Source organism: Cervus canadensis, chromosome 19 (genome assembly GCF_019320065.1).
Source record: "Cervus canadensis isolate Bull #8, Minnesota chromosome 19, ASM1932006v1, whole genome shotgun sequence".
Taxonomy (NCBI): Eukaryota; Metazoa; Chordata; class Mammalia; order Artiodactyla; family Cervidae; genus Cervus; species Cervus canadensis.
Window position 1 is genome coordinate 43,600,365 of NC_057404.1, and position 27,755 is coordinate 43,628,119.

General features: G+C 37.7%; 1 protein-coding gene across 5 annotated transcripts in view; it reads left to right on the top strand.

Annotated features, from left to right (window-relative positions):
- TET2 (tet methylcytosine dioxygenase 2) overlaps positions 1–27,755 on the top strand; it is a 126,181-nt gene that overhangs the window by 62,965 nt on the left and 35,461 nt on the right. For 2 of the 5 annotated variants that reach the window (XM_043438857.1, XM_043438858.1), the window contains exons 3-6: positions 20,181–23,629; positions 25,233–25,323; positions 26,736–26,829; positions 27,457–27,665. In XM_043438857.1, coding sequence (XP_043294792.1) covers positions 20,227–23,629; positions 25,233–25,323; positions 26,736–26,829; positions 27,457–27,665 — 3,797 coding nt within the window. In that variant the 5' untranslated portion in view covers positions 20,181–20,226. Of the gene's footprint in view, positions 1–20,180; positions 23,630–25,232; positions 25,324–26,735; positions 26,830–27,456; positions 27,666–27,755 lie in introns of those variants that run through there. The other 3 variants (XM_043438860.1, XR_006263795.1, XM_043438859.1) reach the window with 3 other exon arrangements.

The window sequence follows — 27,755 nt, forward strand, 5'->3', positions numbered from 1 at the left end:
TTTGTCATGTTATTTCTGAATCTATTGAGATGATATGATTTTTCTCTTTCATCCTATTAATGTGATGTGCCACTTTTCTTGATTGGGGTATGTTGAACTAACCTTACATTTCAGGGATGAATCCCACTTGATCACGGTGTGTGATTCCTTTAATGTGTTGTTGAATTTGATTTACTAGTATTTTGTTGAGAGTTTTTGCATCTGCATGTATTAGAGATATTGGGCTGCAGTTTTCTTGTAGTATCCTTCTTTTAATGTTTTGTTGAGTTCAATTTGCTAGTATTTTGTTTGGAGTTTTTGCATCTATATTCATTAGGGATATTGGCCTGCAGTTTTCTTGTGGTGTCCTTATCCGGCTTTAGTATCAGGGTAATGCTGGCCTCATTTGGGAGTGTTCTCTTCTATTCCTTGGAAAAGTTTGAGAAGGATTGGCATTAATTTTTCTTTAAATGTTTATTAAAATACACCAGTGAAGCCATCTTGTTCTGAGTCATTCTTTCTTGAGAGGTTTTTTGCTTATTGATTCAATCTCCCTACTCATTATTGTTCAGATTTTCTATTCCTTCATGATTTAATCTTGGTAGTTTGTATGTTTCTAGGAGTTAATCCATTTATTTTAGAGTGTCCAAGTTTGTTGGTGTATAGTTTTTCAAAGTAGTCTCTTATGATCCTTTGTGTATCAGTGATATCAGTTGTAATATATCTCTTTTTAAAATCTGAGTCCTATCTTTTTCTCTTGTCCAGCTAAAAGTTTGTCAATTTTGTTTATCTTTTCAAAGATCCAACTCTTAGTTTTGTAAATCTTTTCTGTTGTTTTCCAGTTTTATTTCTCCTCTAAACTTTATTAGTTCCTTCCTTCTGCTTTGAGTTTAGTTTACAAGCCTGTATTTTAAGCTAGAGTCAAATCATTCATTTGTGCACACTGAGTGAAAGTTAAGATACCCCAGATTTTGAAAATTGAAATTGTGAAGGCTGTCTATATTTTCTAGTGCTGTTCTTTAAATACATAAAAAGTTGAGTTCATGTTATTAATCTCAATTTTTTAAAACTTTCCATTATTTAAAAAAAATGCATTCATTCTTCACCATACCCTTCTCCCACCAAAAGACTCTGTGGAAGTTTATTTTGCAAATGTATCTGCTTCTTTGTTTTCTTTTTAACTACATCAAGTCTGAGTTTAATTCTTGACTCAACTCATCAACCCTTCTAAGATGGAAATATACAGCTGCAGTATGAAATAGCTTACAGTGGCTATTTTTAGGACTAGAACTCAATATTTTTGCTGAAATGTGACAGTACGCTTACTTGACTATCATAAGATTATAAAGGTACAATTTAGGGAGATTGTAATGGGCTTCCCTTGTGGCTCAGCTGTTAAAGAATCTGCCTACAATGTGGGAGACCTGGGTTCCATCCTTGGGTTGGGAAGATCTTCTGGAGAAGGGAAAGGCTACCCACTCCAGTATTCTGGCCTGGAGAATTCCATGGAGGAGTCCATGGGGTCGCAAAGAGTCAGACACGACTGTGCAACTTTCACTTTCAGCTCTTCATGTATACTCAGAAGCAGTAAAGTCAGAAGAAGCATACCAAAATTTTTTAGCCAATTTTAATCAAGTTGAGTGATTGTGCATCAAAGCTTATAGTGATAATCACAAATAATCTTACTCAAAATGACACCCTTATTGCTATCACATCTATATGCTCTATGCCTTTCTCATTTTAAGGTTTTATGTATCTTTGCTTGACCAAATAGATTTCTTGTTATTTTAAGATCTCTGTTTCAAGTCCCCTTTCTATAAATTTCCTAAAGCATTTCCCTCTAGCTCGATGCTCTTATTTCACTGCAACTGAAGATATCCTAAAAATTCTTGAGTTTCTACAAAAATCATCTCCATTATGATGTATGTTCTGTGGTTTTGTGTTTGTATGAGCCTGATAGCATTTATCTTCTTTTTCAATTAGCACTTATCTTCTTTTTAAATTTTATTTATTTATTTTTGTCTGTGCCATGTGGCTTGCAGGATCTTAGTTCCCTGACCAGGCGATCAAACCCTGGCCCCTGGCAGTGAAAGTGCCAAGTCCAAAGCACTGTACCACCAGGGAATTCCTTCACTGATTTTCTTAAAACTCTGTGATGCACCTCTAAGTTAGGTATAAGTTCCCTGAGAGTACTATGACTATCATCATTGTGTTTCTCATGGTATCTAGCATAGTACTCAGTTCATAGGCCTAATAAATGGTAAGTTGAACTACAGATTTGAAAGTGTATGTCAGAAAACATACCATGAAAGTTTATCATGTATAATAATATAGATATAATGCTTACTTTTACAGAAAATGGCACATGAGACTTTTTAATAAAAATTGAATATTCTTCAAGTAAGTAGCATTTAAACTGAAAAGAATAGGTTCTTTCAGTTTCTTTCTGTAGTAACATCTTATGATCACTTAGCAGATCATGAAATATATGTTCAAGAAAATTAATGAAAGAGCTTTTTAAACCTTGTGAGTCTTGACTTATATTTATTACCCAGAAGCTGAATTCTTATTCTGCATATTATAATTTCAATTATTTAAAACTTAAATTAGCTTGTAGGTATTTAAAATCTTTGATTGGTAACTCTGTGGCAGTCTTCCAAAGTTGGAAATGCCGGAGTGGATTCTGAGGAAAGATTTAGAGTTTTGAAAGTATTATGAATGAAAAAGCAGAAAGGAATACAGCATTTTCCCAGTATTGCTTCAATAATGCCATTTTAAGCATCATCTTAAAGCATTAACGATAGTTAAGATGAGATCAGCCAGTTTTCTTTTTTTTTTTTTCTTGGCTGCAATGATTTCACCATCTCTTCAAGCTGCCTCTTGCCACAAAGAGAACATTTAAACATGGGAATTTGCCTTAAATTGTAAGAAGCTGAAAGGGGACCAGAATGCCAACTCAGTTCTGGGATTATAACCCATAACCTCTTTCAGCAGAACAGTGTAGGATTTTTATGCAGTACCATAAATGGGTGGCCTGAGGAACATTTTAACTGTAAGTCAGTACCTTTGAATAGAAAAGTTTGACAATTCAGAGTTTTGTTTTCTCCATATGTGACTAAAGAAATTTTCCCATTAGGAGACACACCATAGTTGCCTTCTACCTGTTGTTTTCCCCTCAAATAAAATTAATTTTGCTTCAGAGTATTTTATGATCTGTCCATGGGGTCACAAAAGAGTTGGATACAACTTAGCAACTAAACAAAAAACAAATTTTATGATTTTATTGCTCACCATGGGTTTAGAAGACTGTGTAAAACATTTCCACACTTTGAATACTGGAGTTAGTGGGCTTGGAGTTTGGTTAGAGTTTCTTGGGGAGATGAAAGAGGACAAGTAGAGTAGAAATAAATATTTTTAAAGCCAAAGACTAATGCAAATGAATGTTTGTTTCAAATGTGTTTATTTGTCTATAATTCTTTGCAACAGGTGAGGGGGAGGAGAGCTGAAAGGAAATACTGTTTTGAATTTTAATAAAGTTTGTTCATGGAAATGTTGGTACTTCTGCTTCTTACATTTCTGTAAACTTTGTAAGTTATTTTGGGATGTTCTTTTTCTTCTTCTTAATTCAGTGACTATTTTAACCAGTAACCTTATCTTATGGTACCATTTTATAAGATGACAGTTAAAGTCTGAGTGTGTATACCCACTGAAAGATGGAAAGGAAGAAAGGGGTGCAAGGGAAAGCTACAACTTTTAGAGAGCTGGTGATATTTTAAATGTACATTGTTTCAGATTTATGTTGCATATGAGTTGCATGTTATGTTGCATGCTGAGTCCAACTCCTTGCAACCCTATGGACAGTAGCCTGCCAAGCTCCACTGTCCATGGGATTCTCCATGAAAGAATACTGGAGTAGGTTGCCATGTGGATTCTTTACCACTAGCTCCAAAGGAAGCTCTATGTTACATATACCATATTCAAATATAACTGAAGTGTAAACATGACAATTTGATAACAGACAGAAAATGTATGACATTTTCTATAATATTTTTTTCTCTAGAAAATTGTTTTCTATGAAAATGCCATGAACTTGTATTATTCACTGATTTATTAATTTGAAATGATTTTCAAACAAAAGCAAATTCATTTTTAGCGAATTTAGTTATAGTCATGATAATAGATATAGCTATGTTTGTTGTGCAAATCACTAGCCAAATCAACCTCTAATGCATCCTCTGGTGTGACCTGTGAATCTGTGCTATCCCCTAAACAATGCTGTGGTTGTATGGAAATTACTTTGTAGGTAATTAAGTCTTCTCATGAATTCAGATGATATTTTTAACACAGACATAGTCAAAGTACATTTTTAGTTTTTCTCAGTGTTTAGATTTAGTGAGTTTGTAATCCTTTTTTTTTTTTCCTTTTCTTATCCTTTCCACATGCCCTGTGGAGACTTACGTTAGTGAGTACTACATTAAAGGAACAGTCACCCAGATAACACCCTGAGAGCAGCCTTTCTCTTAATTTTAAGGGCATAACTTAAATGGTCTATTTAACTCACACACAGAAAATTAGCAATTTCTGAGTACTAGAGCAAAGTAGGATAGTTTCATGAGTAAAATTGCTGCTGGGAATCTGAATTTTCCTGTTTGTCTTCATTTTATTTTTAAAATTATGCTTCAGGGTTGTTTTATATTCAATATTATTGCTAAAGACTGTAGCATTTAGAGAGAAAAAGGAGTTTTGCAGTTATGTTATCAAAAGTTTAATTGTTCACTTCAAGGCTGAAGAAATTTCTGATAGAATATTTTTCTCGTATTTGGCACTTTTGATGTTTAGAAAATAATCATGAAGGGGACTTCCCTGGTGGTCCAGTGGCTACAACTCTGGCTCTCAATGCAGGGGGCCCGGGTTCAATATCTGGTCAGGGAACTAGACCCCACATGCCACAACTAAAAGATCTCATGTGCTGCAACTAAGACCTAGTGCAGGCAAAAAAATACATAAAACAAATAAAAATATTAAAAAAAAAAAATCATGAAAAGCTAGATTTTCTATTCCTATTTTATCCAATATTATCCTTAATTGAATTCTTTAATTACTGTAGTTCCTCAGCTATAATCTGATTTTATTTCTATAATTTATACTTAGTACATAAAAAATTACTTTGTGTCAGTCCTCATGCTTCCATTATATTTTTATGTGATCTGGTCTTGGACAATTAGGAGTGGCTTTCTTCATGTGGGAGGTGGTAACACAGACATCACAAAGACTTATATTTATAAGATTTAATCTTAAAAGCAAGTATTTATTTGTCTCTTTAAATATCTTTATATAATGTAAATCACTTTTGACATTAATTAAATGACTCTGCTCTTAAAATTACCAAGAAAGATTTGTTACCGTTAATTGAAGAGTTTTGAGTCACTGTTTCAAAACATTTTGGTTTGAGATTTTGTAGCCATTCCTAAATATTTTCATCAGGACAGAAGAGATTTTGAGCTAAAGGCAGGAGCCTTTTCTAAGGAAGAGTTTAAGTATTAGAATGGTGATAAAATTGCAAAAAATTAGGGAGAATAGTTTTTACATGTTTAATTTGAAGTTAAAGCAAGGCTGGCACATGTGATATCTTTGGCTCTCAAAGATGAACTCAGAGCTCTTTACACCTAAGTTATGGATATGAATTTATATTTTCCTAGACCACAAGTTCAAGATCTATGTACATATTTAAAACTGCATAAAGTCATCAAGTACATCTGAATTAGGATTATTTAGTGTGTGCTATTCCATGGGATGTTGGTTTTGCAGGGTATTCTGTAAACTATGATTCTACATTCAAGCTATGTCTGGGAAATGCCACACATGCATTGACTTTTTTGGGATCCCATCATCATATTAACAGCTTTGAGGACTTTCATTAAAAGCAGATTTAAATTTATTCATAACCCAGTTTTCCTTATTTTCTCTCAGCCTTGTCCTTCCTTTTAAAAAACATGTATTAATAACCAATAGAACTAGTACTTTATAGATCATATGATGTGACCTTGTTCCTATAGTTTGGTTGTCTATTTGTGTTCTTGCAACTGTACATACAGACTAATCTCCAGTGTATTTAGCAACACACTTAAAAAGAGACTTGCTAGAAATGTCAAGAATATATCATTTGGGGGTGGACACCATTGCCCAGAATCTGCTCCTTAATTTGAAAATCCAGAAACCCAGTTTTATCTTTCTCTCAGAGTTGACTGAATTGAAAGTGATTTGTTTTAATCAAATGCACATGAAGTTGGTGTTTAAATAAACTTATATATTTCTCAATTCACAATCAGAAATTCACACTTCTAAATATGATGTACGTACATGCCTTGTCCAAAGTATTTGCATTCAGGGTGCCCGGTGTTTCTTGGATCTGGAGAACTTAAGGAATATTTTCTTATCAAGATCTCAATGAAGAAATCAGTCTTCCTTGCATGTAGGAGAATTTGCTCATCTAGTGACTGTACTCATATTGGCCAATCTGGAGTTTCTCTTCCCAGGACAGTATATAGAGCGCTTATATTACCATGAGGAGCACCAAACCTGCTTCTCTGCCGTGAGCTGACCACCTCCATCTAGCCACATTTTGGCTCAGAGGTTGACAGGTCTGTGTTTCATATCTGTATCTGCCCTGTGTCAGCTATGCCAAGCTTCTTTACTCTTTTAGCTTCTATTTACTTATTATTAAATGAAGTGAAAAGTATACTTTCCAGGCCAAGACTAGTCTTTGTGATGACTTATTTCACTGAGACCCCAGTAGTTTTTGCTGCTAAGTCGCTTCAGTCGTGTCCGACTCTGTGCGACCCCATAGACGGCAGCCCACCAGACTCCCCTGTCCCTGGGATTCTCCAGGCGAGAACACTGGAGTGGGTTGCCATTTCCTTCTCCAATGCATGAAAGTGAAAAGTGAAAGTGAAGTCGCTCAGTCGTGTCCAACTCTTAGCAACCCCATGGACTGCAGGCTACCAGGTTCCTCCGTCCATGGGATTTTCCAGGCAAGAGTACTGGAGTGGGGTGCCATTGCCTTCTCCACAGTAGTTGTTAATCGTTGCCAATTTTTAAAAAATCATATCATTTTAGCACTCAGAAAGATCTTTGACATAATCCTGTTCATTTCCCTCAGATTATAATTGAGGTTTTTTGTTTTTGTTTTAAATTATGATGTGCAGATGTTATGACTTGCTCAAAAATCTATATCCAGGACTAGATCTGAAGAGCTAGTCTTGTGTATGTATGTCTTATCCCACCAATCTAGTAATTCAAAATTTTTAATGATAGATATTTAATGCTTCTTCTGGATCCCTTAAGACTGTATATCCAGAGTAAGAGCCTTTTTGAGGGGAAAAAAAAATGTATGGCCTTTTTATTTCTATTTTGATACCAGTTAAAATGTACACTATAATTTGGGACAATATGAAGTATTTATCAGATCTTCTAACAGAACACAGAAGATCAAAAAAGATGAGAGTAACCTTCATAACTTATGGGAACATGTTTCTGATGAACACATGGTTATATACTCTTGTCAAGTAACATCAAATAGTTGATGTTTCCCATTTTCTTAATGCTTTGTCCACTAGAAAATCTCTTTAACTTATTTTCTTCTGGATGGACAAAAATTATTTTATATTATGAAATAATATTAGTTTGAATGTGAATGTGTCATTTTATTTTTTTTATTTTTATGCCTCTGAATGATTAACCCTGTCAGAAATTATACAAAGTTCTTTTATTTTACTAGAAAGTATTTTGTTGGATTTATATGACAGTTTTATTGGAAACATCATACTCCAGGATATAAAAATAAAAGCATTTCCCCCTATAGTTTACCTGCAAACATACTATGATAGTGTCCCCCCACCTCCCACCCCACTATCCCTATGATGTCTTCTTGGCTAGACTCTATACTTTTGACAGCATCCTCTGGTATTAGAACAGTTTTATCTTGATCTTTGAAGTTCAGCCCTACTCATCTTAAAACTCCCAAGTCAAGCCTAATTCAGTACTCTTCCTCCCCCAGCAGAGTCTTTATCTGTGGCTCCAACACGTGGAGAGTCTGACTCTGGATATCTCTGCGCCCGCCTCCTCCATTTTAAACACCAGCCACAGGGAAGTTAGGCAGGGCTGAGGAAGGATGGAAAAAACTTAGGGTTCCTTACTTGCCTGCAGGACAAGGCTGCAGGACTTTGAATTTGCTGTTTTGGTGGTTGACATGGCCACTGGGGCAGGCGTTGAAGCACTGGCTGTCTTGGCACCCGTGGCTCTGGAGAGGCGTCCACAGGGGCCCTTCCTCCGCAGCTGCCCGGCCAGGAAGTCCGTCCTCTCTCAGTCTCTTCTGTGTCTGCGTCCAGTTCAGCTTTGCCTGCAACAGGTCCACTCTACACGCTCTCTGTGCCACGGTGCTTGTCCACTGGACAGATCTTCAGATAGTATGTCAGTGAGGTCAAGCCCAAAGAACGACAGTTTCTGCAATACATTTTTTTTTTTAATTGAAAATGTCAGGCATTGGATAGAGTGTATTCGAATAAGTGTATCCCAGTGTCCTAGTAAAAATAAGCCACTCACAATTATCTGTTCTAATGATGAAAATGGACTGAAGCTGAAAAATCTTTTATAATTTATGAGAAACAAATGATGCTTGTGACATATGGCATTTGTAATTATGTTTGATGATCTTTTCCCTCAACACATATTAATTTGGTGAGAGTTAGAGACCAGGAATAAGTCCAAATTCAAGAAACAATCCCAGGATTAACACATATGGGGATAGCTGAAAACTGACAAAAGAGCATGCCCATCTCACCAGTTGGGAAACCAGTTGACCTGAGTTGTAAACTGTAAGCAGATCTATTTCTAAACTGCCAGGTGGCTGCACATTTTACGTGCAGACTTCTATCTACAGGCCTCTTCTCTAATCTTCACTGACATTTCTCCTGTCTCCTCCCTCAAGTTGTCTATTTGTTATTCCGTTGTGTCTATACTGTTATTTTTAAGATAAGAAACACATTTTAAAACTTACAACATTGGGACTATATAGTTTCTACTGAGGATTAGGAAAAATTGGACAAGTCCTCTCTATAAACATGGGTAACACACCACAGGATCAAAGCAAAGTGCTGGTCGCATGCATAGCTGCTTGTATAATTAATACACTTCTGGAAATGTAGGCACTTACTCTGAGATGCATACACGTTTGTGTGTTTGCTGGGTTTTTTCCCCCAAATCATGGGAAGTATATCTTAAGAGATTTCTTAATATTAAAATTAAAAGTTCTTATTAGATGAGACATTGAAAAGTCAGTTTTGAAGTAAAAATATTCATTCACTTTATATTCTCCATATTTAATGCATATATAAGGCATTATGTTCCAAGCTTAACATGTAGTTTGGAGACAAAGTTTGCTATTTAAAGTTGGTTTTGCATAGATTGACTATTTTTCTTAAAAATTTTAGCTTTAATATTAATGAAAAATAACTTTTAATTTTTTAAGTTATGCCCTATAAAAAACACTTTGCTTACTTCCAGAATGGGACTTAGCAATACTGATATTATATAGTAAGAAAGTAAGTCAAACTGAGTGGAGAGAATTTGATAGATGCAGAAAATAGGGATGGAAATCTGTCAGGATTTTAGAGCACTACCCACGGGGACCTTCAGCAGACAAAACCAAGGCCTGCTGTCCTGCATGCATCTTGAAATAAATATGTCAACTCAAGTTATCTCCCACTTTGGTGGGAAGAATCTAAACTAGTTTTGGAGAATAGTGCCATCTTCACAGGAAGGGTAGTGAAACATATCATCTTTACTCAATGTTTTCCGTGTTAGGAACTAAATAATTCCTAACACCTGAATTACAGTAGGGGCAGAGCCTGTTAAGGAGGCAATAGAGACATACAGTAATCTAAGGCTGATGCTGAGACACAGGTACTTGAAAGTAACTAGTCTTAAGAATTTACTCCCTGCAATGTGCCTGTGTCAATAAACAGGACTCATATGATGATGGCAGAGTATTTTATATACTTTCAATATTAGAACATGAAGTCAATTTTTTTATAGAAAAAAAATTATTGCCTTATCATACGGTAGCTATACATATCTATAAATTGACTTTTTTTGGTCTCCTTGGAAAAAGCTGACATGAGATTTAAATGACTTTTTTTTTTCTTCTTTTCTTTCAGAGTAGTTAAAGCCACACCACCAACAAAATCAATAAACCAAAAAGTAAGAGCAAAAACAGAAAGCCCTCTTCACAAATTTTGAGCATCATCTACAGCTTTATGTGGTGAGAGATGCAGCTACCATTCTCGAATGATTCAAAGAGAGTCAAATGGTGTTGAGCTAAATTACAACCCTAAATGCGTATTGGTGAAATGAGATGCTGATCCATTTGCACACTAATGTGCTATTTTTAAGTCATGCATCATAGCATCTTCAAAGAGGCCTGTCATAATTATGATGGATTAGACTGCAGAGTCAGTCCTATATGGAGTAATTGTTTCACAGATGCTGCCAATGTGACTTGAATTCATAATAAATTATTGTCAGAGAGGTGGGAGAAGGAGCAAAATCAAATACCAAAGGAAAGCTGCTGTGGCTGTTTTGGTCTTAGGAAACCAAAAATGTTTTAGCTACTAGTCAAAAGGCTAGTATTTTCAACTGAGATAAAGGGGCTTCATTAATGTGTACCTCTAACACTGAGGAGGAAGGTTGACACTTGGAATTTTTACTGAAAGTTCTCAGTCTCTATCTCAGTATCTTCCTCTTCCTCTCCCTTATAGCTTACAAAAAAGTATCCTGGAGCAGTAGCTGAAATCATGAAGTGGCCATAACATATTCTTGTACATTTCTACTATCTGGTTGTAACTTGACCTTTAGATTTCCAAAAAATTTGGCTGTATTTATAATAGACAAAACTGTTCTTTTTGGTTCCTTAGAAGACCATACTTCATGGGGAACATTAGACTGTTACAATGGAGAAACATAAATAACATAACTAGTAAAATCTAAATTATGACATTTTAAGCTATGATATAATTAACACCCATCATTTAGGTAATTTCTAAAACTGCTTCTTTAGGCTTTGCAAAAATTGCCAAAGCTGGTAGTGTGTGTACACAGTTTAAGCAATGAGTTACTTATTACATTTGTGCATGCTCAGTCGTGTCTGACTCTTTGCGACCCCAGGGACTGTAGCCTGCCAGGCTCCTCTGTCCATGGAATTCTCCAGGCATGAAGACTGGAGTGGGTTGCCATGTCCTCCTCCAGGGGATCTTCCCGACCCAGGGGTCAACCCGTGTCTCTTGCGTCTCCTGCATTGTAAGGGGGATTCTTTACCACTATGCCACCTGGGAAACTCATTATTACATTTTGATTAGCAAAGATAACTGTTAAGAGCACTTAAAGTAGATAAATATATGCCATGGCTTTTCCTAAGTTAAAGATTCAATAGCCAGAAAAGTTTCCATAAGTTATTTATTGAATATTGCTTTTTTTTTTAAAGCACTGAGTTTTTTTTTACGTAGTCCCCTCTGTATCTGATAACTACTGATATATATTCTACTTAGAACACTAGTTCTTCCGCCTCAGTGATTTTGATAGATCTGTTTGGGGAACATTCATTGTCATCCTTTTAAAACTAACTTTGACTTAGTGGCACATGTATTTCTCTTATGGCAAGAGGGAATGGAGTTATATTTCATGAGAGAACTTGGGATTGACGGCATGCAGACCTGGACAGTTGAAAGCGTTTGCCCCTCTCCTGTACTCCTGTGGCAATTGAATGCTCATATTGTGTTACCAAAACCACAGTCCAGGGCAGAGCAGAACCTATGCCTCTTTGGCGCTGCCAGTTTAGCCCCTGTGGGAGCGATTATTTTGCTGCCTAACTTGAGCAAACTGCTCAGTTTTCACATCTGTAAAATAACAGAGTGGAGCTAGATTTTTTTCTTATGCTCTGAGATGTTTTATACATTGTCATGACCATCATCATCACATTTATCACTCATTTTGGATAATTAAAAATTTCTTAGCCTTCCAAAAGTTTAACATACTGTTCAGTAAGTCTATAAGCCAGAGTGCCTTGTCCACTGCTATTCTGGAAATAAGGAAGACTACCGCAAATAAAATGGCATGTATTTGTTCTCAGGGAACTTTTATTCTGTTTCCAAAAAAGAAGAAAGAAACAAATATGATTTGTTAATATTTCAGTAGCTTTAACAGTAGTGTGCCTAGAACTACCTCTTAACAGGTTGCAAGAGCAGATTGTGGAATTTTCAGGAATTTTGTGAGTTGGCGATTGATAGCTTGAAATTAGCCATCATCTGTCAGAACATCTCTTAAGGAATATGTTAAAAGCTCTCTATTCATTTTAAAATTGTGACTAAATGCTATAACATTAAGTGTTGACACCATGAAAAAAAAGTAACTGGGTAAGCTTAGCCAGTCATCCTTTCTAGGTCTGCCAGAGTCTCTTCTGCCTATGTTCCTGCCTACAAACTTCCTAACAGTTTTAAGAAAAAATTAGTGCCTTAGTTTTGATTGGCCATTGTCCCTGTAGATGAGTCATTGTCCTTATTGTAGAAATTGAATCTTATTCTAAAACAAAAATTCTCTCTTCTAATTTTTATAGATATACTTTTATTTGGCATTAACTATTTGACAATTGTATTTGGTATAAATTATCATATACAAACCTCCAAGAGCTGGTATTAGTTTAAAAACATTTTAATATTGCTTCACAATGGAATAGCATCCTGATTAGTACTATACATCATATTAATTATATGCTCTCTAGTGTAGGAAAAATGAAGGATATTCCATTTCAATCTCAATTATGAGGATTCGAAAATGTTTCTGCGATCAGTCATGTAGAAGAACAGATATGAATGAATAAAAACTCTATTTCTGTTTTTAGTCTCTGTGAGGCAAAAGGAATGCCACACAAAAATATCTCTCTAATAAAAAATTTACATTCATTCAAAAAAAACCCACTTATTTTAATTATGAAAAAAGTTTCCCTTTTCCCCTTGAATTTGTAAAAATATTAACTCTATTTTCACAGCTTAGCAGATAAAAATTATCTTGGAAGATTTTTTGTCATAGATACAAATTATTGACTTCTGTAAGCTTGAAAAAACTTTTTTAATATTTATATACACTGTAAAAATTACAGCAGGAAGGCTTTTTCAGTATTATACAATGATCAAAATGAACAGGTCTCATTTCTTTCTTCTTTCATTACAAAATAAATAATGTTCCAATGTCAGTATGAAAGCACTTCGTGATTTTAAGAGCGCTGTTGCAAGTGGGCTCCTGGATTGTGTAATATTCTGGGGTACATATGCAAAAAGTGTGGTCTAGGACAAACTGAAGCCAAAGAAAATATTTCTCTTTTCTCCCTCTAAAATGGCACTTTTTTGGTTTAAATTGTCTGAATTAGATTCATAGACCAGTAACAAATAATTCTGACATAAGTTATCCCCATCCAAAAATGAAAAGATAATATATAATTTTCCTGTCCTCCCTGAAAGAGTTAACCATGTAGCTTTCCACATCTGATGGCTGTACTCAGTAAAGGAGCTGCTGTCATGGGCAGAATAGTTCTGATACTGGGGTTAAAGTAGTGTTAAAACTGGCTATTGTGTGTAAAACTCCATATTGAAATAAATTTCAAGTCACCTTCATTTCTTCTTAGAAACTATTATTATGCTCATAAAAGATTTGCAGACTCCATCCATTGTAATTCTGTCCTTGACACTTTAAAGAATGTCCAAATTATGTGGTATGGATTTTGATAATGTATTACTTTATATATAAATATCTTTTTTTTTTTGGTCACACCACAAGACTTGTGGGATGTTTATTTCCCAACCAGGGATTGAATCCATGTCTTCTGCATTACAGAGAAGTCCCCACTTAATATATAAATATCTCTTATCTAAAAAAGTAACTAGGACAATATATATTCAGAGCCTGCAAATTTCATATAATATGTAACAATATCTTCCCTGGTGGCTCAGATGGTAAAAGTGTCTGCCTACAATGCGGGAGACCTGGGTTCGATCCTGGGCCAGGAAGATCCCCTGGAGAAGGAAATGGTAACCCACTCCAGTACTCTTGCCTGGAAAATCCCATGGACGGAGAAACCTGGTAGGCTACAAACCATGGGGTCACAAAGAGTCGGACACGACTGAGCGACTTCACTTTCAATGTACATGTGTGTGTGTGTATTATATATATATGTATATACATTTTGTTTGGTGTATGTATAAATTGATTTTACAGTTGCCAAAAAAGCATTTTTTGCTATAGTGTTTGGAAAAATAGTTGACCTAATTCTATGAAGAATTATCTAGCTTATATCTGTGCTTCTTACTTAATTTCTTTTAACTGAAGTATAGTTATTTTACAATGTTTTGTTAGTATCAAGCATACAGCAAAGTGATTCAGTCATGCACACACACATGCTGGCACACACATGTGTTATTTTTTGGATACTTTTCCACTATAGGTTATTATAGCATAATGAGTATAGTTCCTTGTACTATACTTTAGGTCCTTGTTGTTTACCTATTTTATATATAGTAGTATACATATCCAAATCTCCTAATTTATCTCCCCCACCTATCCTTCCACTGTTACCCCCTACTATTGCCTTTGATAACCATAAGTTTATTGCCTATGTCTGTTTTTGTGAACAAGTTCTTTTGTATCAGTTTTTAGATTCCACATGTAAGTAATATTAATATGATATTTGTCTCTGTCTGACTTACTTCACTTAGTATGATAATCTCTAGGTCCATCCATGTTGCTGCAAATGGTGTTATTTCATTCTTTTTAGTGGCTGAATTATAATTCCGTTATACAATATCCAGTATATACACATCCTCTTTATTGTATTTATTTTTGGCTGTGCTGGGTCTTTATTGCTACACGTGGGCTTTTCTCAAGTTGCAGTGAGTAGGGGCCACTCCTCGTTGCAGGGCACAGGTTTCTCATGGTAGCTTCTCCTCTTGTGGAGCACCAGCTCTCAGATGGGCTCGATAGTTGTGTCTCCCAGGATCTAGAGCGTAAGCTAAATGGTTGTGGCACACAGGCTTAGCTGCTCTGCAGCATGTGGGATCTTTCTGGCCCAGGGATCAAGCCCACGTCTCCTGCGCTGGCAGACAGATTCTTAACCACTGGGCCACCAGGGAAGCTCCCACCATATCTTCTTTATCCGTCTATCTGTTGATGGACATTTAGGTTGCTTCCACATTTTGCCTATTGTAAATATTGCTGCTGTGGACACTGGTGTGCATATACATTTTCAGATTAAGAGTTTTCTCTAATATATGCCCAGGCGTGGGCTTGCTGGATCATACCGTAGCTCTATTTTTAGCTTTTTCTTTTTTTTTTTAGCTTTTTAAGGAAACTCCATAGCAGCTGCACCAGTTATAGTCCCACCAACAGTATCTGAGAGTTCCCTATTCTCCATACCCTCTCTAGCATTTGTTATTAGGAGGACTTTCTGATGATGGCCATTCTGACTGGTGTGAGGTGATAATTCATTGTAGTTTTAATTCTTGTTTCTCTAATAATTAAGAATGTTGAGATCTTTTCATGTGCCCGTTGGCCAGCTGTATGTCTTTGGAGAAATATCTATTTAGGTCTTCTGCCCATTTTTTTATTAGATTGCCTTTTTTTTTTTAATATATATATGAAGGTGTATGAGCTGTGTGTACATTTTGAAAATTAAGCCCTTATTGGTAGCATTATCTGCAAATTTTTTTTCCCATTATTCTCAGGCTGTGGGCTGAGGAAGTCTTTAGGCAGTCTTTCTGCTGATGGGTGGGGCTGCGTTCCCATCCCGTTTGTTATTTGGCCTGAGGCACCCCGCCACTGGAGCCTAAGGCTATTGAGTGGGGCCAGGTCTTGGTGCCAAAACTTCAGCCTCCTAGAAAGCTCACACAGATGAATGTTCCCCAGTATATCCACCACCATTCCCCAGGAGGTCCTGCAAGACCAGCAGGTAGGTCTGGCCCAGGCTTCTATCAAATTGCTGCTTTTGCCCTGGGTCCTGGTGCAGATGAGATTTTGTGTGTGCTCTTTAAGAGCCTCCGTGTCCCCCAATCCTGGGGAGCTCCTGCAGTCAGCCCTACTGGCCTTCAAAGCCAAATGCTCTGGAGGGCTCCTCTTCCCAGTGCTGGGTGGAACTCTCATTTCTGTGGGAGAACCTCTGTGATGTGATTATTCTCCAGTTTGTGGGTCATTCACTTGAGGGGTATGGGATTTGATTATATTGGGAGTTCACCACTAGTCTGGTTGTGGTTCTGTCTTTATGTCTTTAACTGTAGAAGGTGTTTTCTGGTAGGTTTCAGCCTTTTTCAAGGATGGTTGTTCTGTAGATTGTCGTGATTTTGGTGTGCTCATTAAGCTCCTTCCAATTTGCCATCTTGGCTGCTCTCATACGCTTCTTAATTTTTGAAAAATGGTAATGCCCTCATTTTGGAGAAACCTCCTCTATCAAAGACAACAAATCAATATTAATGATTCTGAAAGCTAAAGGTTATTTTTATTAAAGATTATCAATAATTACAAGTATCAGTTTAGCTCAGAGCTACCCAATAGAAATGCAACCTAAGCCACATTTGAAATTTAAAATTTTCCAGTACTCACAGTAAAACGAGTAAAAAGAAACAAATAAAATTCAGTGTGATCTGTTTTTACTTATTATATCCAATATAGCATTGTTTCAGCACGTAATAAGAATTGACTTATTTTATATTTTTTTGTTCCACACTAAGTTCTTTGAAATACAGTGTGTATTTATACTTACAGAACTACAACTCGGACTAAACAGGTTTCAAAGGCCCAGTGGCTGTTTGTGACTAGTGATGATGCACATCTAGGCCATCTCTCAATATTTGAAAGGAAGTGGGTCCAGCAGAAATTAAGATATCACTTTGTTCTGTTGTTTTTCTTTGTCCATTATGAATTGCGACCTTTTGATTTAAGTTTTATTTATTTATATGCATGCCTAAATGTTATAAAATGACACAGTTAAAGGCAATCTCCCTCTCAGTGCTGTTTTCCAGCCTCTCCATTCTTTTCCTGGAAGCAAAGTATTTAAACCAGAGCTCATTTTATTTTTATTCTTGTAAATGTGCAGGTTGTGGCATTCTTATACACACTGTTGTGCAACTTTCTTTATTTCATTTAATTACTTGGAAATACTTTTATCTGAAAATGTAGGTTGTTTCCAAAGTTTTGCTAGTGCAAAACTTTGTGCATACATCATTTAACACATATATATGAGCATATTTGTTAGAAAAGTTTTTAAAACTGAAGAATCAAAGGAAGTTTTTACGAAATTCTGTAGCTATTGCTAAATCCCCTCTATGTTATTTGTATTAGTTTTGACTCGTTTTTTCTATTTGATGGTTGATTATTTTGCTCTATCAATTTGTATGAGTCTTACATATCAAGAAGAGTACTATGTAACTTTTAACTTTGCTCAGGGGTTTATGTTTGCATGCATACATTTTACTGAACTTCCTCATCTTTCATGGCTTTAGATTTTGTGTCATAAAGAACTTGTCCAGTCATTAGATTACGCTTTTAAGTTTTGTAAGACTGTTTTTAAATTTTTTAGTGATTTGTTTTCCATATTCAGATGTTAAATCTATCTAGAATGTATTTTGGTATAAGATATAAGGAATTAATCCAACTTCATCATTTTTTTTCAGAAAACTATCCCATCGATCTAATATTACCTCATACCCTATTTCTATGCATGTTTGAATCTATTTCTTTATATTCTATTCCATTGGTCATATAAACACCCTATTATCTATTGATGTGCAAGTACAAGCTGTCTTAAGTAGAGCTTTTGTTGCTTTTTAATATCTTTCAATTTGGCTACTGCCCTGCTCAGACTGCATTACAAATCTCTTTCACATTATTCCTGGATACCCAATTTGTTTATTTTCCACGTAAACTTTACAGTCTGGCTTCTTAATTCCTCAAAACATTCTGCTAGTATTTTTATGAAACTATATTAAATGAATTGGTTGATTTGACCACTCTATAAGAAGATATACTACCTCTCTACTTGCTTTGTGTTTGTATTTATAGATCCCTCAGTCTTGTTTTAATGTTTTATTCAGATAGGCCTTTCACGTATCTTTTAAAGTGTATTCTTAGTGTTTAAAAAAAGTTTACAGTTTTTTATTTCACCAAAGCTTCTGACTAGTTGTTGCTGTTAGGTACCAAGGTGGCTGATTTTTTTCTCTAGCTACTTTACTGTCCTTTGCAACAGTTTTTCAGTTGATTCTCTTGGTTGGCCAGTGTACAATCTTATTCTCTGCAAATGGTAACTTTAGTGTTGCTTTCTAATATTTATTTCTTCCTCTGTTTCATTTGTCCTGGTTAGTAAGCAGTAGCTATTTTAATAGACCTTTTTTATAGCCCAAAGGGAAAATAGTCTTGATTTCTTCTTCTGCTTACATCCTTAAAATAAATTTAATGAGAAAAACTGTGGGAAAATAAAGCATGACTGCATAATAAATGGGACAGCATTCACTTTATATAATGGATTATTTTTTATTTTTAGTGCCCATTTCATCCTGCTCTCCCTATTATTTGGACTTCGAAATGTCCATCAATATTGGTCTCAAAAATGTTTGAATGAATGATTGAATAAAGAAATGAACTCAAGATGAATAAATTTATATCAGTCTAAGTGAAACTGATTAGATGTTTACTCTATAGTAAGCACAAAAATAAAGAGTAGGATATTTTTAAAGAATTCACAGCCCAGTAAAAGAGACCAAGCAAGATACAATTGCATGTGATGTGTTCAGCAGTAGACTATATATAAGGTAAAGAAGGAGAATAGAAATGGGAGTAACTAATTCTTCTGGAAAATCAGGAGGGAATCCCTAGAAGGTGATCTGAGACAGTTTTAGCTGGATACAGAAGTCACTGGGCATGATACGGGGACTAGGAAGGCATTCTAGGAGATAAAACAACATTGTGGAGGTCTGAAACAGCTTACAGTGTGTGGGTATTTATAAGCTGTTGTTATGGGGGGAGCATAATCTGTGGGAGCAAGTAGGACAGAAAAATAGAAACTTGCACATGAAAAACCATGTCTGTTAGGCAGGAATTCACAGAAGAAGGAAGCAGCCGGATCCTATAGAGGAAAATACAGAATCACTTAGAAAGGGCATATAAATTACACGTTCACCCCTATACCCCACCCCCTGGAATGTTAACACTGCAGGGACTGTGTCTTGTCTTCCAGGTGTGTTTGGGTAAAGAGTTTGAGAACTGCCAATGCAAGCAATGAGAGTTAGTAAAGTGTGCGGGCTTCCCTGGTAGCTTAGTCGGTAAATAATCTGCCTGTAATACAGGAGACCCAGGTTTGATCCCTGGGTTGGGAAGATCTCCTGAAGAAGGAAATGGCAACCCACTCCAACATTCTTGCGTGGGAAATCCCATGGACAGAGGAGCCTGGTGGGCTATAGTCCATGGGTTTGCAGGACTCGGACACAACGTAGAAACCAAACCACCACCAAAGTGTCTGAAGAAGGGTATGACACCAGATTTGCATTTTAGAACTTTCCCTTTGATAGCAGTTTGAAGGATCCTTGAAGGACTGGGAAGAGGACAAGCTGGGTTCCAGAGAAAAATCTTTTAAAAAACTACTACAGTAGATAGTGAAGCAAGATAATGTAGATCTGGCCACTAAATGGCAGTGAAGATAATTCAAGGAATACACAGGAAATGGAATTGATAGAATTTAATGAGCGATTGGATACGTAAGGTGCTAGAGAAGAAAGAAAGGAGGTAGTCTTCCTCTGTTGTTCTTCACATTTTGACAAGAAAAATTATTTGGGAAGGAAGTTGATAATATTTACTAATACAGTGTGAACTTCTCACATTAGCTGGTGATTTTGATCTTCGTTTTTAGTGAGCATAAATATCTGAGGGCTGCTGGGAAGACAAGAATAAGCTTATCCAGAGTAGCTCTTGACTGACGCTCTGAGACATGAAAAGGAGTATCACAGTTTGCTATGTCTAGGAATACCAATATTATTGAGGCCACAGTTTCTCTGTAAGGTGTGCTGTTAGTGTTAGATATGTATTAATGTACTTTATTTTTTTGTTTCTGTGCTCTTTAGAATTCATTCAGAGGGCAGCCTTGTGGATGGCCCCGAAGCAAGCCTGATGGAACAGGACAGAACCAATCATGTTGAGGGCAACAGACTAAGTCCATTCCTGATACCATCTCCTTCTCCCATGTGCCAGACAGAACCTCTGGCGAGAAAGCTCCAGAATGGAAGCCCATTAACTGAGAGACCTTATCTGGAAGTGAATGGAGACGCCAAGTGGCAGTCTTTCAAAAGTTATTATGGAATACCCCACATGAAAGGAAGCCAAAATAGTCGCGTGAGTCCGGATTTCATACAGGAAGGTAGAGGGTATTCCAGATGTTTGCAGAATGGTGGGATAAAACGCACAGTTAGCGAACCTTCTCTCTCTGGGCTCCATCAGAACAAGAAACTGAAACCAGACCAAAAGGCTAATGGAGAAAGAAAGAGCTTCGGGGAAAGCCAAGAAGGAAATCCAGACAAAGGCAGCAGTCAAACAAATGTCTCCGATATGAGTGCTAAGAGGGAATCTGTGAGCTCTGTGGCCCAAGAAAATGAAGTGAAAGATTTCACCAGTTTTCCAACACACAATTGCGGTGGGTCTGAAAACCCAGAGCTTCAGATTCTGAACGAACAGGAGGGGAAGAGTGCTAACTACCATGACAAGAACATTGTATTACTTCTAAACAAGGCAGTGCTCATGCCTAACGGTGCTACAGTTTCTGCCTCTTCCATGGAAAACACACACGGTGAACTCCTGGAAAAAACACTGTCTCAATATTATCCAGACTGTGTTTCCATCGCGGTGCAGAAAACCACATCTCACATACATGCCATTAATAGTCAGGCTACTAATGAGTTGTCCTGTGAGGTCACTCACCCAGCGCATACCTCAGGGCAGATCAATTTCCTGCAGACCTCGAACTCTGAGCTGCCTCCAGAGCCAGCCGCAGCGGCGACTGAGAGCTGTGAGGCTGATGGTGCCAGTAAACCGGCTGCAACGCTAGGGGCCTGCCCCTTCCAGAAACCAGAACAGCAGAAGTCCACTTTTGAGATGTGCCCATCTCCGGCAGGAAACAGTAACATCCAAGGCACTGCAAAGCTAGGCTCTGGTGAAGAATTCTGCTTGGGTCCCAGTGGCAATTTGCAGTCTCCTGGCGGCAGCTCTGAACGGTATTTAAAGCAAAATGAAATGAATGGTGCTTGCTTCAAGCAAAGCTCAGTGTTCACTAAGGATTCCTTTTCTGCCACTACCACACCACCACCATCACAATTGCTTCTTTCTCCCCCTCCTCCTCTTCCGCAGGTTCCTCAGCTTCCTTCTCAAGGAAACGGCACTCTGAATGATGGGGTTTTGGAAGAACTCCATCACTACCCCAACCAAAGTGACCCAACTCTTTTAAGGGAAGTGAAAATAGAGGGTCAACATGAGGCACCACCACCCCAGAGTCCCACTCCCTCCGCCCATGTATCCAACCCCTCTCTGATGCTTCCAGTAAGGCCTCAGAATAATTGTGTTAACAAGAATGACAGTCGGACTCCAGGGAAAATGACTATTCCATTGGGTTCTGAGAAAACCAGACAACTTTCAGAACATCTCAAGCCTAACCCACCAATTCTTCATAGCAGTGGAGATCCACAGGATCACTGCCAGCATTTGATGGGACACAAACAGCAAGAGGTTCTCAAGAGTCAAGACAAGGAACAAACACGTGACCTCATGCTCCCAACACAGCCCTATCTGAAACCAGGATGGATTGAATTGAAGGTCCCTCACTATCATCAAGCAGAATCCCATCTAAAATGTAATGAGGCAACCCTGCGGTCAATTCTTCAGTATCAGTCCAACCCCTCCAATCAAATGACCTCCAAACAATACACTGGAAATTCCAACATGCCTGGGGGGCTCCCAGGGCAGGCTTATATCCAGAAAATAATCCAGCCGAAGCAGAGGCCACCAAGGTACCAAGTTGAGATGAATCAAGGGCAGTCTCAAGGTACAGTGGACCAGCATCTCCAGTTCCAAAACCCCTCACTCCAGGTGCCCTTCTCCAAAATGGAGCCTTCACCTGACACTCACAGGCAGTCACTGTGTGCCCCGAGATGTCATTTCCAACAAAGACCAGATCCCCAAACTGAGAAACTCATGCCCCCAACATTAAGACAGCACTTGAATCAACAGACTTCAGAGACTGAACCCTTCTCAAATTCACACCTTTTGCAGCATAAGCCTCATAAGCAGGCAGCACAAACGCAACCACCCCAGAATTCACATCTCTCTCAAAACCAGCAACAACAGCAAAAATTACAGCTGAAGAATAAAGAACAAATGCCCCAGACCTTTCCTCAGCTCCAGGGCAACAGTGATGAGCCAAGAGAAGGAACATTCTTTAGCCAGGTTAAAGTAGAAGAATGCTTTCCTGGTGAAGAGCAATATTCAAAATCAAGTGAGTTCCAGACTCATAATCCCCAAATGGGGCTGGAGCAAGTACAGAATATGAACAGTATAAATTCTGCCTATGGGCAGATCTTGAAGTCAAATGCAAGCAAAGTACAGATTTCTGGTTCAAACCATATACAGCTGGTTCCAGACAATAAAGAACAGACTGTAAATTCTGAACTGTTTGCAGGAAACAAGACCCCAAACATGCATCACATGCAATATTTTCCAAATAATGTGACCCCTAAGCAAGGTATTCTTCACAGGTGCTTTCAACAACAGGAACAAAAGCCTCAACAGGCTTCAGTTCTGCAGGGATATAAAAGTAGGAACCAAGACGTGTCTGGTCAACAAGCTGCACAACTCGCTCAGCAAAGGTACTTGATGCAAAACCAAGCAAATGCATTCCCTGTGCCCGATCAGACAGGAACTCATGTTCAGACCCCACCTCAGAAGGACATTCAAAAGCATGCTGCTCTGAGGTGGCACCTCTTACAGAAGCAAGAACAGCAGCAAACACAACTCCAAGCCGAGTCTTGCCATAGTCAGATGCAAAGGCCGATTAAGGTCGAGCCTGGATCCAAACCCCATGCCTGTATGCGCCCCCTGTCAGCACAGCCAGAAAATAAAATGTGGAAAAAGATACCCAAGCAAGAGATTCCACCTCCCAGCTGTGATAGTGTGCAGCCCCGGAGCATCCTTGAGACCATGGAGCAGCATGTGGAGCAATTTCAGGTCAAATCATTATTTGACCATAAGGCTCTTAATCTCAAATCACAGAAGCAAGTAAAAGTTGAAATGTCAGGGCCAGTCACGGTTTTAACTAGACAAACCACTGCTGCAGAACTTGAGACCCACACCCCAGCTTTAGAGCAGCAAGCAACGCCTTCCTCAGAAAAGACACCAACCAAAAGAACAGTTGGTTCTGTTCTCAATAATTTTTTAGAGTCACCTTCCAAATTACTAGATACTCCTATAAAAAATTTATTGGATACACCTGTCAAGACTCAGTATGATTTCCCATCATGCAGATGTGTAGGTAAGTGCCAGAAATGTTCTGAGACACATGGTGTTTATCCAGAATTAGCATATTTGTCTTCAGATATGGGATTTTTCTTTCTTTTTAAAAAAATCTTGAGTCTGGCAGCAATTTGTGAAGGCTCATAAAAACCTGAAGCTTACATTTCTTGTCTTTAAATTACAGATGCTTGTGCTGTGCAAGAGAGAACTTCATTTACACTCAATTTTTCAAAAAAAAATAAAATAAAATAATTGTGCATGCTCATTTGTCCCTACCATCAAACCCTTTAAAATATAAAGGTATCTGTTTTAGACTAACCAATCTATTTAACTCTTTGTGTATCAACTCCTGGAGAGATACCCAAGCTGTAAAATCATCTCATTAAAATGGCAAAATAACTGCCATATGCAAATTGATGTAGGAGCTTTTAATATTTTTTTTCATTCAAGGTTGAATGTATTAGTAGTCTTTCAAGGTTAACTTCCAGTTAAGGGGGAAATGATCATTCTTCTGCCTCAGTGAGTTGGGGGAAATTATAATGCTGAAGTTCTGAATACTCATAAAGTTGCCCTTTCTCTGTGTATTCATTTGAAACATTGTGTGATTTATATTTATTTTGATAATATTTTCTCTTTAAAATTTCATCTATTTGATAGAAAATATGGTATTTCCCTTTGTTTTTTTTTTTTTTAAACAAGCTTCTTTTTATTAAAATTCAAGATGCTTGATAGGTGTATTGTTGGATACAGTATTTGTAAAACCAGTGTTAAACTACTGTGGCTAATAGTCCACCCACTCCATGTTGTTCCTCTCACAATGGGACACCCCACATTTTATAGGAGGATGGAGGGAGGGTCCATACTGCCCCTTGGCGTGTGGTTAATATTATTGCCTCATGGGGCTAACGTGCCACACATGTCATAGACAACCCTGGGTAAGTTATCCTCACCTTCACGCCCCGCTCCTATCACACTAACCCTTTTTTCCCACACTTGTCATCTTTGATGGTATGCAAGAGCCTCTTCCTTTTATCTGACCCTCTCTTTAAGTTTTCTCTCATCATAAGTTGTTCTAAAGTACATACAAACATGGATCTGGATTCAGTGTTCTTATTTTCAAAACAGAGTGACTGACTGTTGTGGGAAAAGAAGAGGAGAAAAAGGTATCTTGACAATAAACTGAACAAGATCCTGGGGGATGAGATAGGACAGGAGATTTTACTTTTAATCTTTTAACATCCAAATAGCAGGCAGGCTTCTAGTAAGCTGTAATTTTTTTGTTCAGTTTAAAAAATTGGATTGTAGTTGATATTACATATAATATATTCTAATTCCCTCACTGTTTTCTTTGTTTACTTCCAATTACTTGGTTTAAAATAGCTCCTTATCCATATCTGAAATGTATTTAATATATTTTTATCCAACAGGCAGAATGTACATATACTTAATTATTTCGCACATTTTTTAATAGATTAGTCCATCAATTCATTTTAAAGGAAAAAAAATGTTTAAAGTCACATTTAGGGCCCTTACTGTACAGTTGGGGGATAAGCTTTGTGGATGTAGCCTTTATATTTAGTATAATTGAGGTCTAAAATAATAATCTTCTATTATCTCAACAGAGCAAATTATTGAAAAAGATGAAGGTCCTTTTTATACCCATCTAGGAGCAGGTCCTAATGTGGCAGCTATTAGAGAAATCATGGAAGAAAGGTAATTAACACAAAGGCACAGGGCAGATGAACGGTTATCCTTTTGTATATGTCAGAATTTTTCCAGCTTTCACATACAAAGCAGTAAACAATTGTAAACTGAGTAATTATTAGTAGGCTTAGCTATTCCAGGGTTGCCAACATTACACACTGTGCTATTCACCAGAGAGTCACAATATTTGACAGGACTAATAGTCTGCAAGCTGGCACAGGCTGCCCACTTTGAGATGGATGCCAGAAAACCCAGGCATGGACAGGAACCAGCCAGCCAGCCAGCCTGCCAGGCATAAGGGTGGGTGCTGGCGCAGGCCGCAAAGAGAGGCCCCGCTCTGGCTTTCCCACTTGATAAAGTGTCAGAAAGGGGGAAAGGTGGTATAAGAAAGGAACCATTGCGTTAAATTCACCTCGAGTTGTAAACGAGTAGTTATCTCTAAGGAAGTTGTCCACTGGTGTGAGCAGAGGGCAAGAATGATATACTGAATAGAAATAGAGACAGATTCTATGTATAGCTACATTTATGTTTAACTGTCAGTCATAAGCATGCAGGTACTTACCTGAATCTACATGGTTATTCCTGCATGTAGAAGACTCTTATGAGTGAGAATCAGTGCAGAGAGAGACGTTCGTATAGGTATCAACAGCCCCGAGCTGCTGTTATGCTAGAGTGCCTTTTCTTTAAGAGGTAGGCAGTTTCATCATTAAAATACATTAGGAAGCCTCCTGGGCAGCAAGGACATATTCTGTATCATTGTTGCCCCAATTCCAAATTATTTATTTCTAAATTAGCATATAGAAATTCACTAAATAATCATCTAGTAGCCTGGCAAAAATAGTGAATTTCCCTAAGTGCCCTCTTTTATTAGCAAGTAGTAAGTAGTGTCTTGGTGATAAGGGAAAATATAATCTGTTTCTAGAATTATCCCATAGTTTCAAAATTGCTGGATACTAGTAATTTGAGAGCCTTTTAAACAATGTGAGAGAGATTCTTAGAGGAACAGATTCTAACTAAAATCTATTAAGATTCCCCAAGTTTTAAAATAGCTAAATTCAGCAAAGGACAAATCAAATAGTACATATCTTGGAAGACTAAATTTAACAAACTTGGAAAAGTTTTGTGCTTTGTGAAATTATGTATAAAAATAAGCTTCCCCATTATTTTTACCCAACATATAATTTCAAAATAGTTCATTACAATTATCAATATATTTTGATACTAAAGAGATACAAGGCTTAAAGTCTGTTATCCAGTTTCCTTGGCTTAGTTCTGTTTTTTTTTTTTTAATAAATTAAACTATTCATTTCTCAGGATGTGATCATAGAATAAAATTATGCACAAATGTTCAGTATTTTGGTTGCCTCTTAGATTCATTTGCTAATTTTATGTGTGTGTGTGTTTCTGTGGATTTCTTTAAGGTTTGGACAGAAGGGTAAAGCTATTAGGATTGAAAGAGTCATCTATACTGGTAAAGAAGGCAAAAGTTCTCAGGGATGTCCTATTGCCAAATGGGTAAGTGTGACTTGACAAGGCCTTTGATCCTCAGTCTTGGGCATTTTGATTCATTCATCTAACCCTGAGAATTGGGTTGCCCAGATCAGACAGTCGTTTATGCCAGCAGAAAGGAATATTGCTTATATTTATCATTGTGTCATCTCTTAAGAAAAGGGCAGTTTAAAACCATGTACAAACTGTACTTAATTGAAAGAACTTAATGGTGAGGAGGAGGTCTGTCCAGGTGCCTGCTAGAAGTATAATTCTTCCCAGCTTCTGAGGTCCTTAATCCTTTAAAAACCTACAGTTAATCTTTATCTTGTCATTTTTGAAGCCCTGGAACTTTAAAGTGCTGCCCATGTAGCTCTGGCTTTAATGTAGGGAGCGTTGCCTGCAGTGTCCTGGGGAGTGGGTCTGCTACACACTGCCTGCATTTGCAGCTCTCCTGCTTCTGACCCCGGGGTAAGCCCCAGCGTCATAGATGGGCAACAAAAGGCAGGTGGCATGTGCTGAAAGATGTCAGCCTAACTGTGACCAGATGTGAGAAAATATACAGACATCAGTCGATGCTCTCCTCTGCTGCAAGTGACCCTTGTTTTGTTTTGGTTGGGGTGGGGTGTTGGGGTGGAATGGTGACCCGGACAGGTGGTTCGCAGAAGCTGCAGCGAGGAGAAGCTACTGTGCTTGGTGCGGGAGCGAGCTGGCCACACGTGTGAGGCTGCGGTGATCGTGATTCTCATCCTGGTGTGGGAAGGCATCCCAGTCTCTCTGGCCGACAAGCTGTACTCGGAGCTCACCGAGACGCTAAGGAAGCACGGCATGCTCACCAACCGGCGCTGCGCCCTGAACGAAGAGTAAGTGCCTCCCGGGCCTCTCCTCCTCCTCGCTGCTAGAAAACCTGACCGTCGGCTTGGGGGGTCAAGAGTCAAACTTGTGTTTTCATG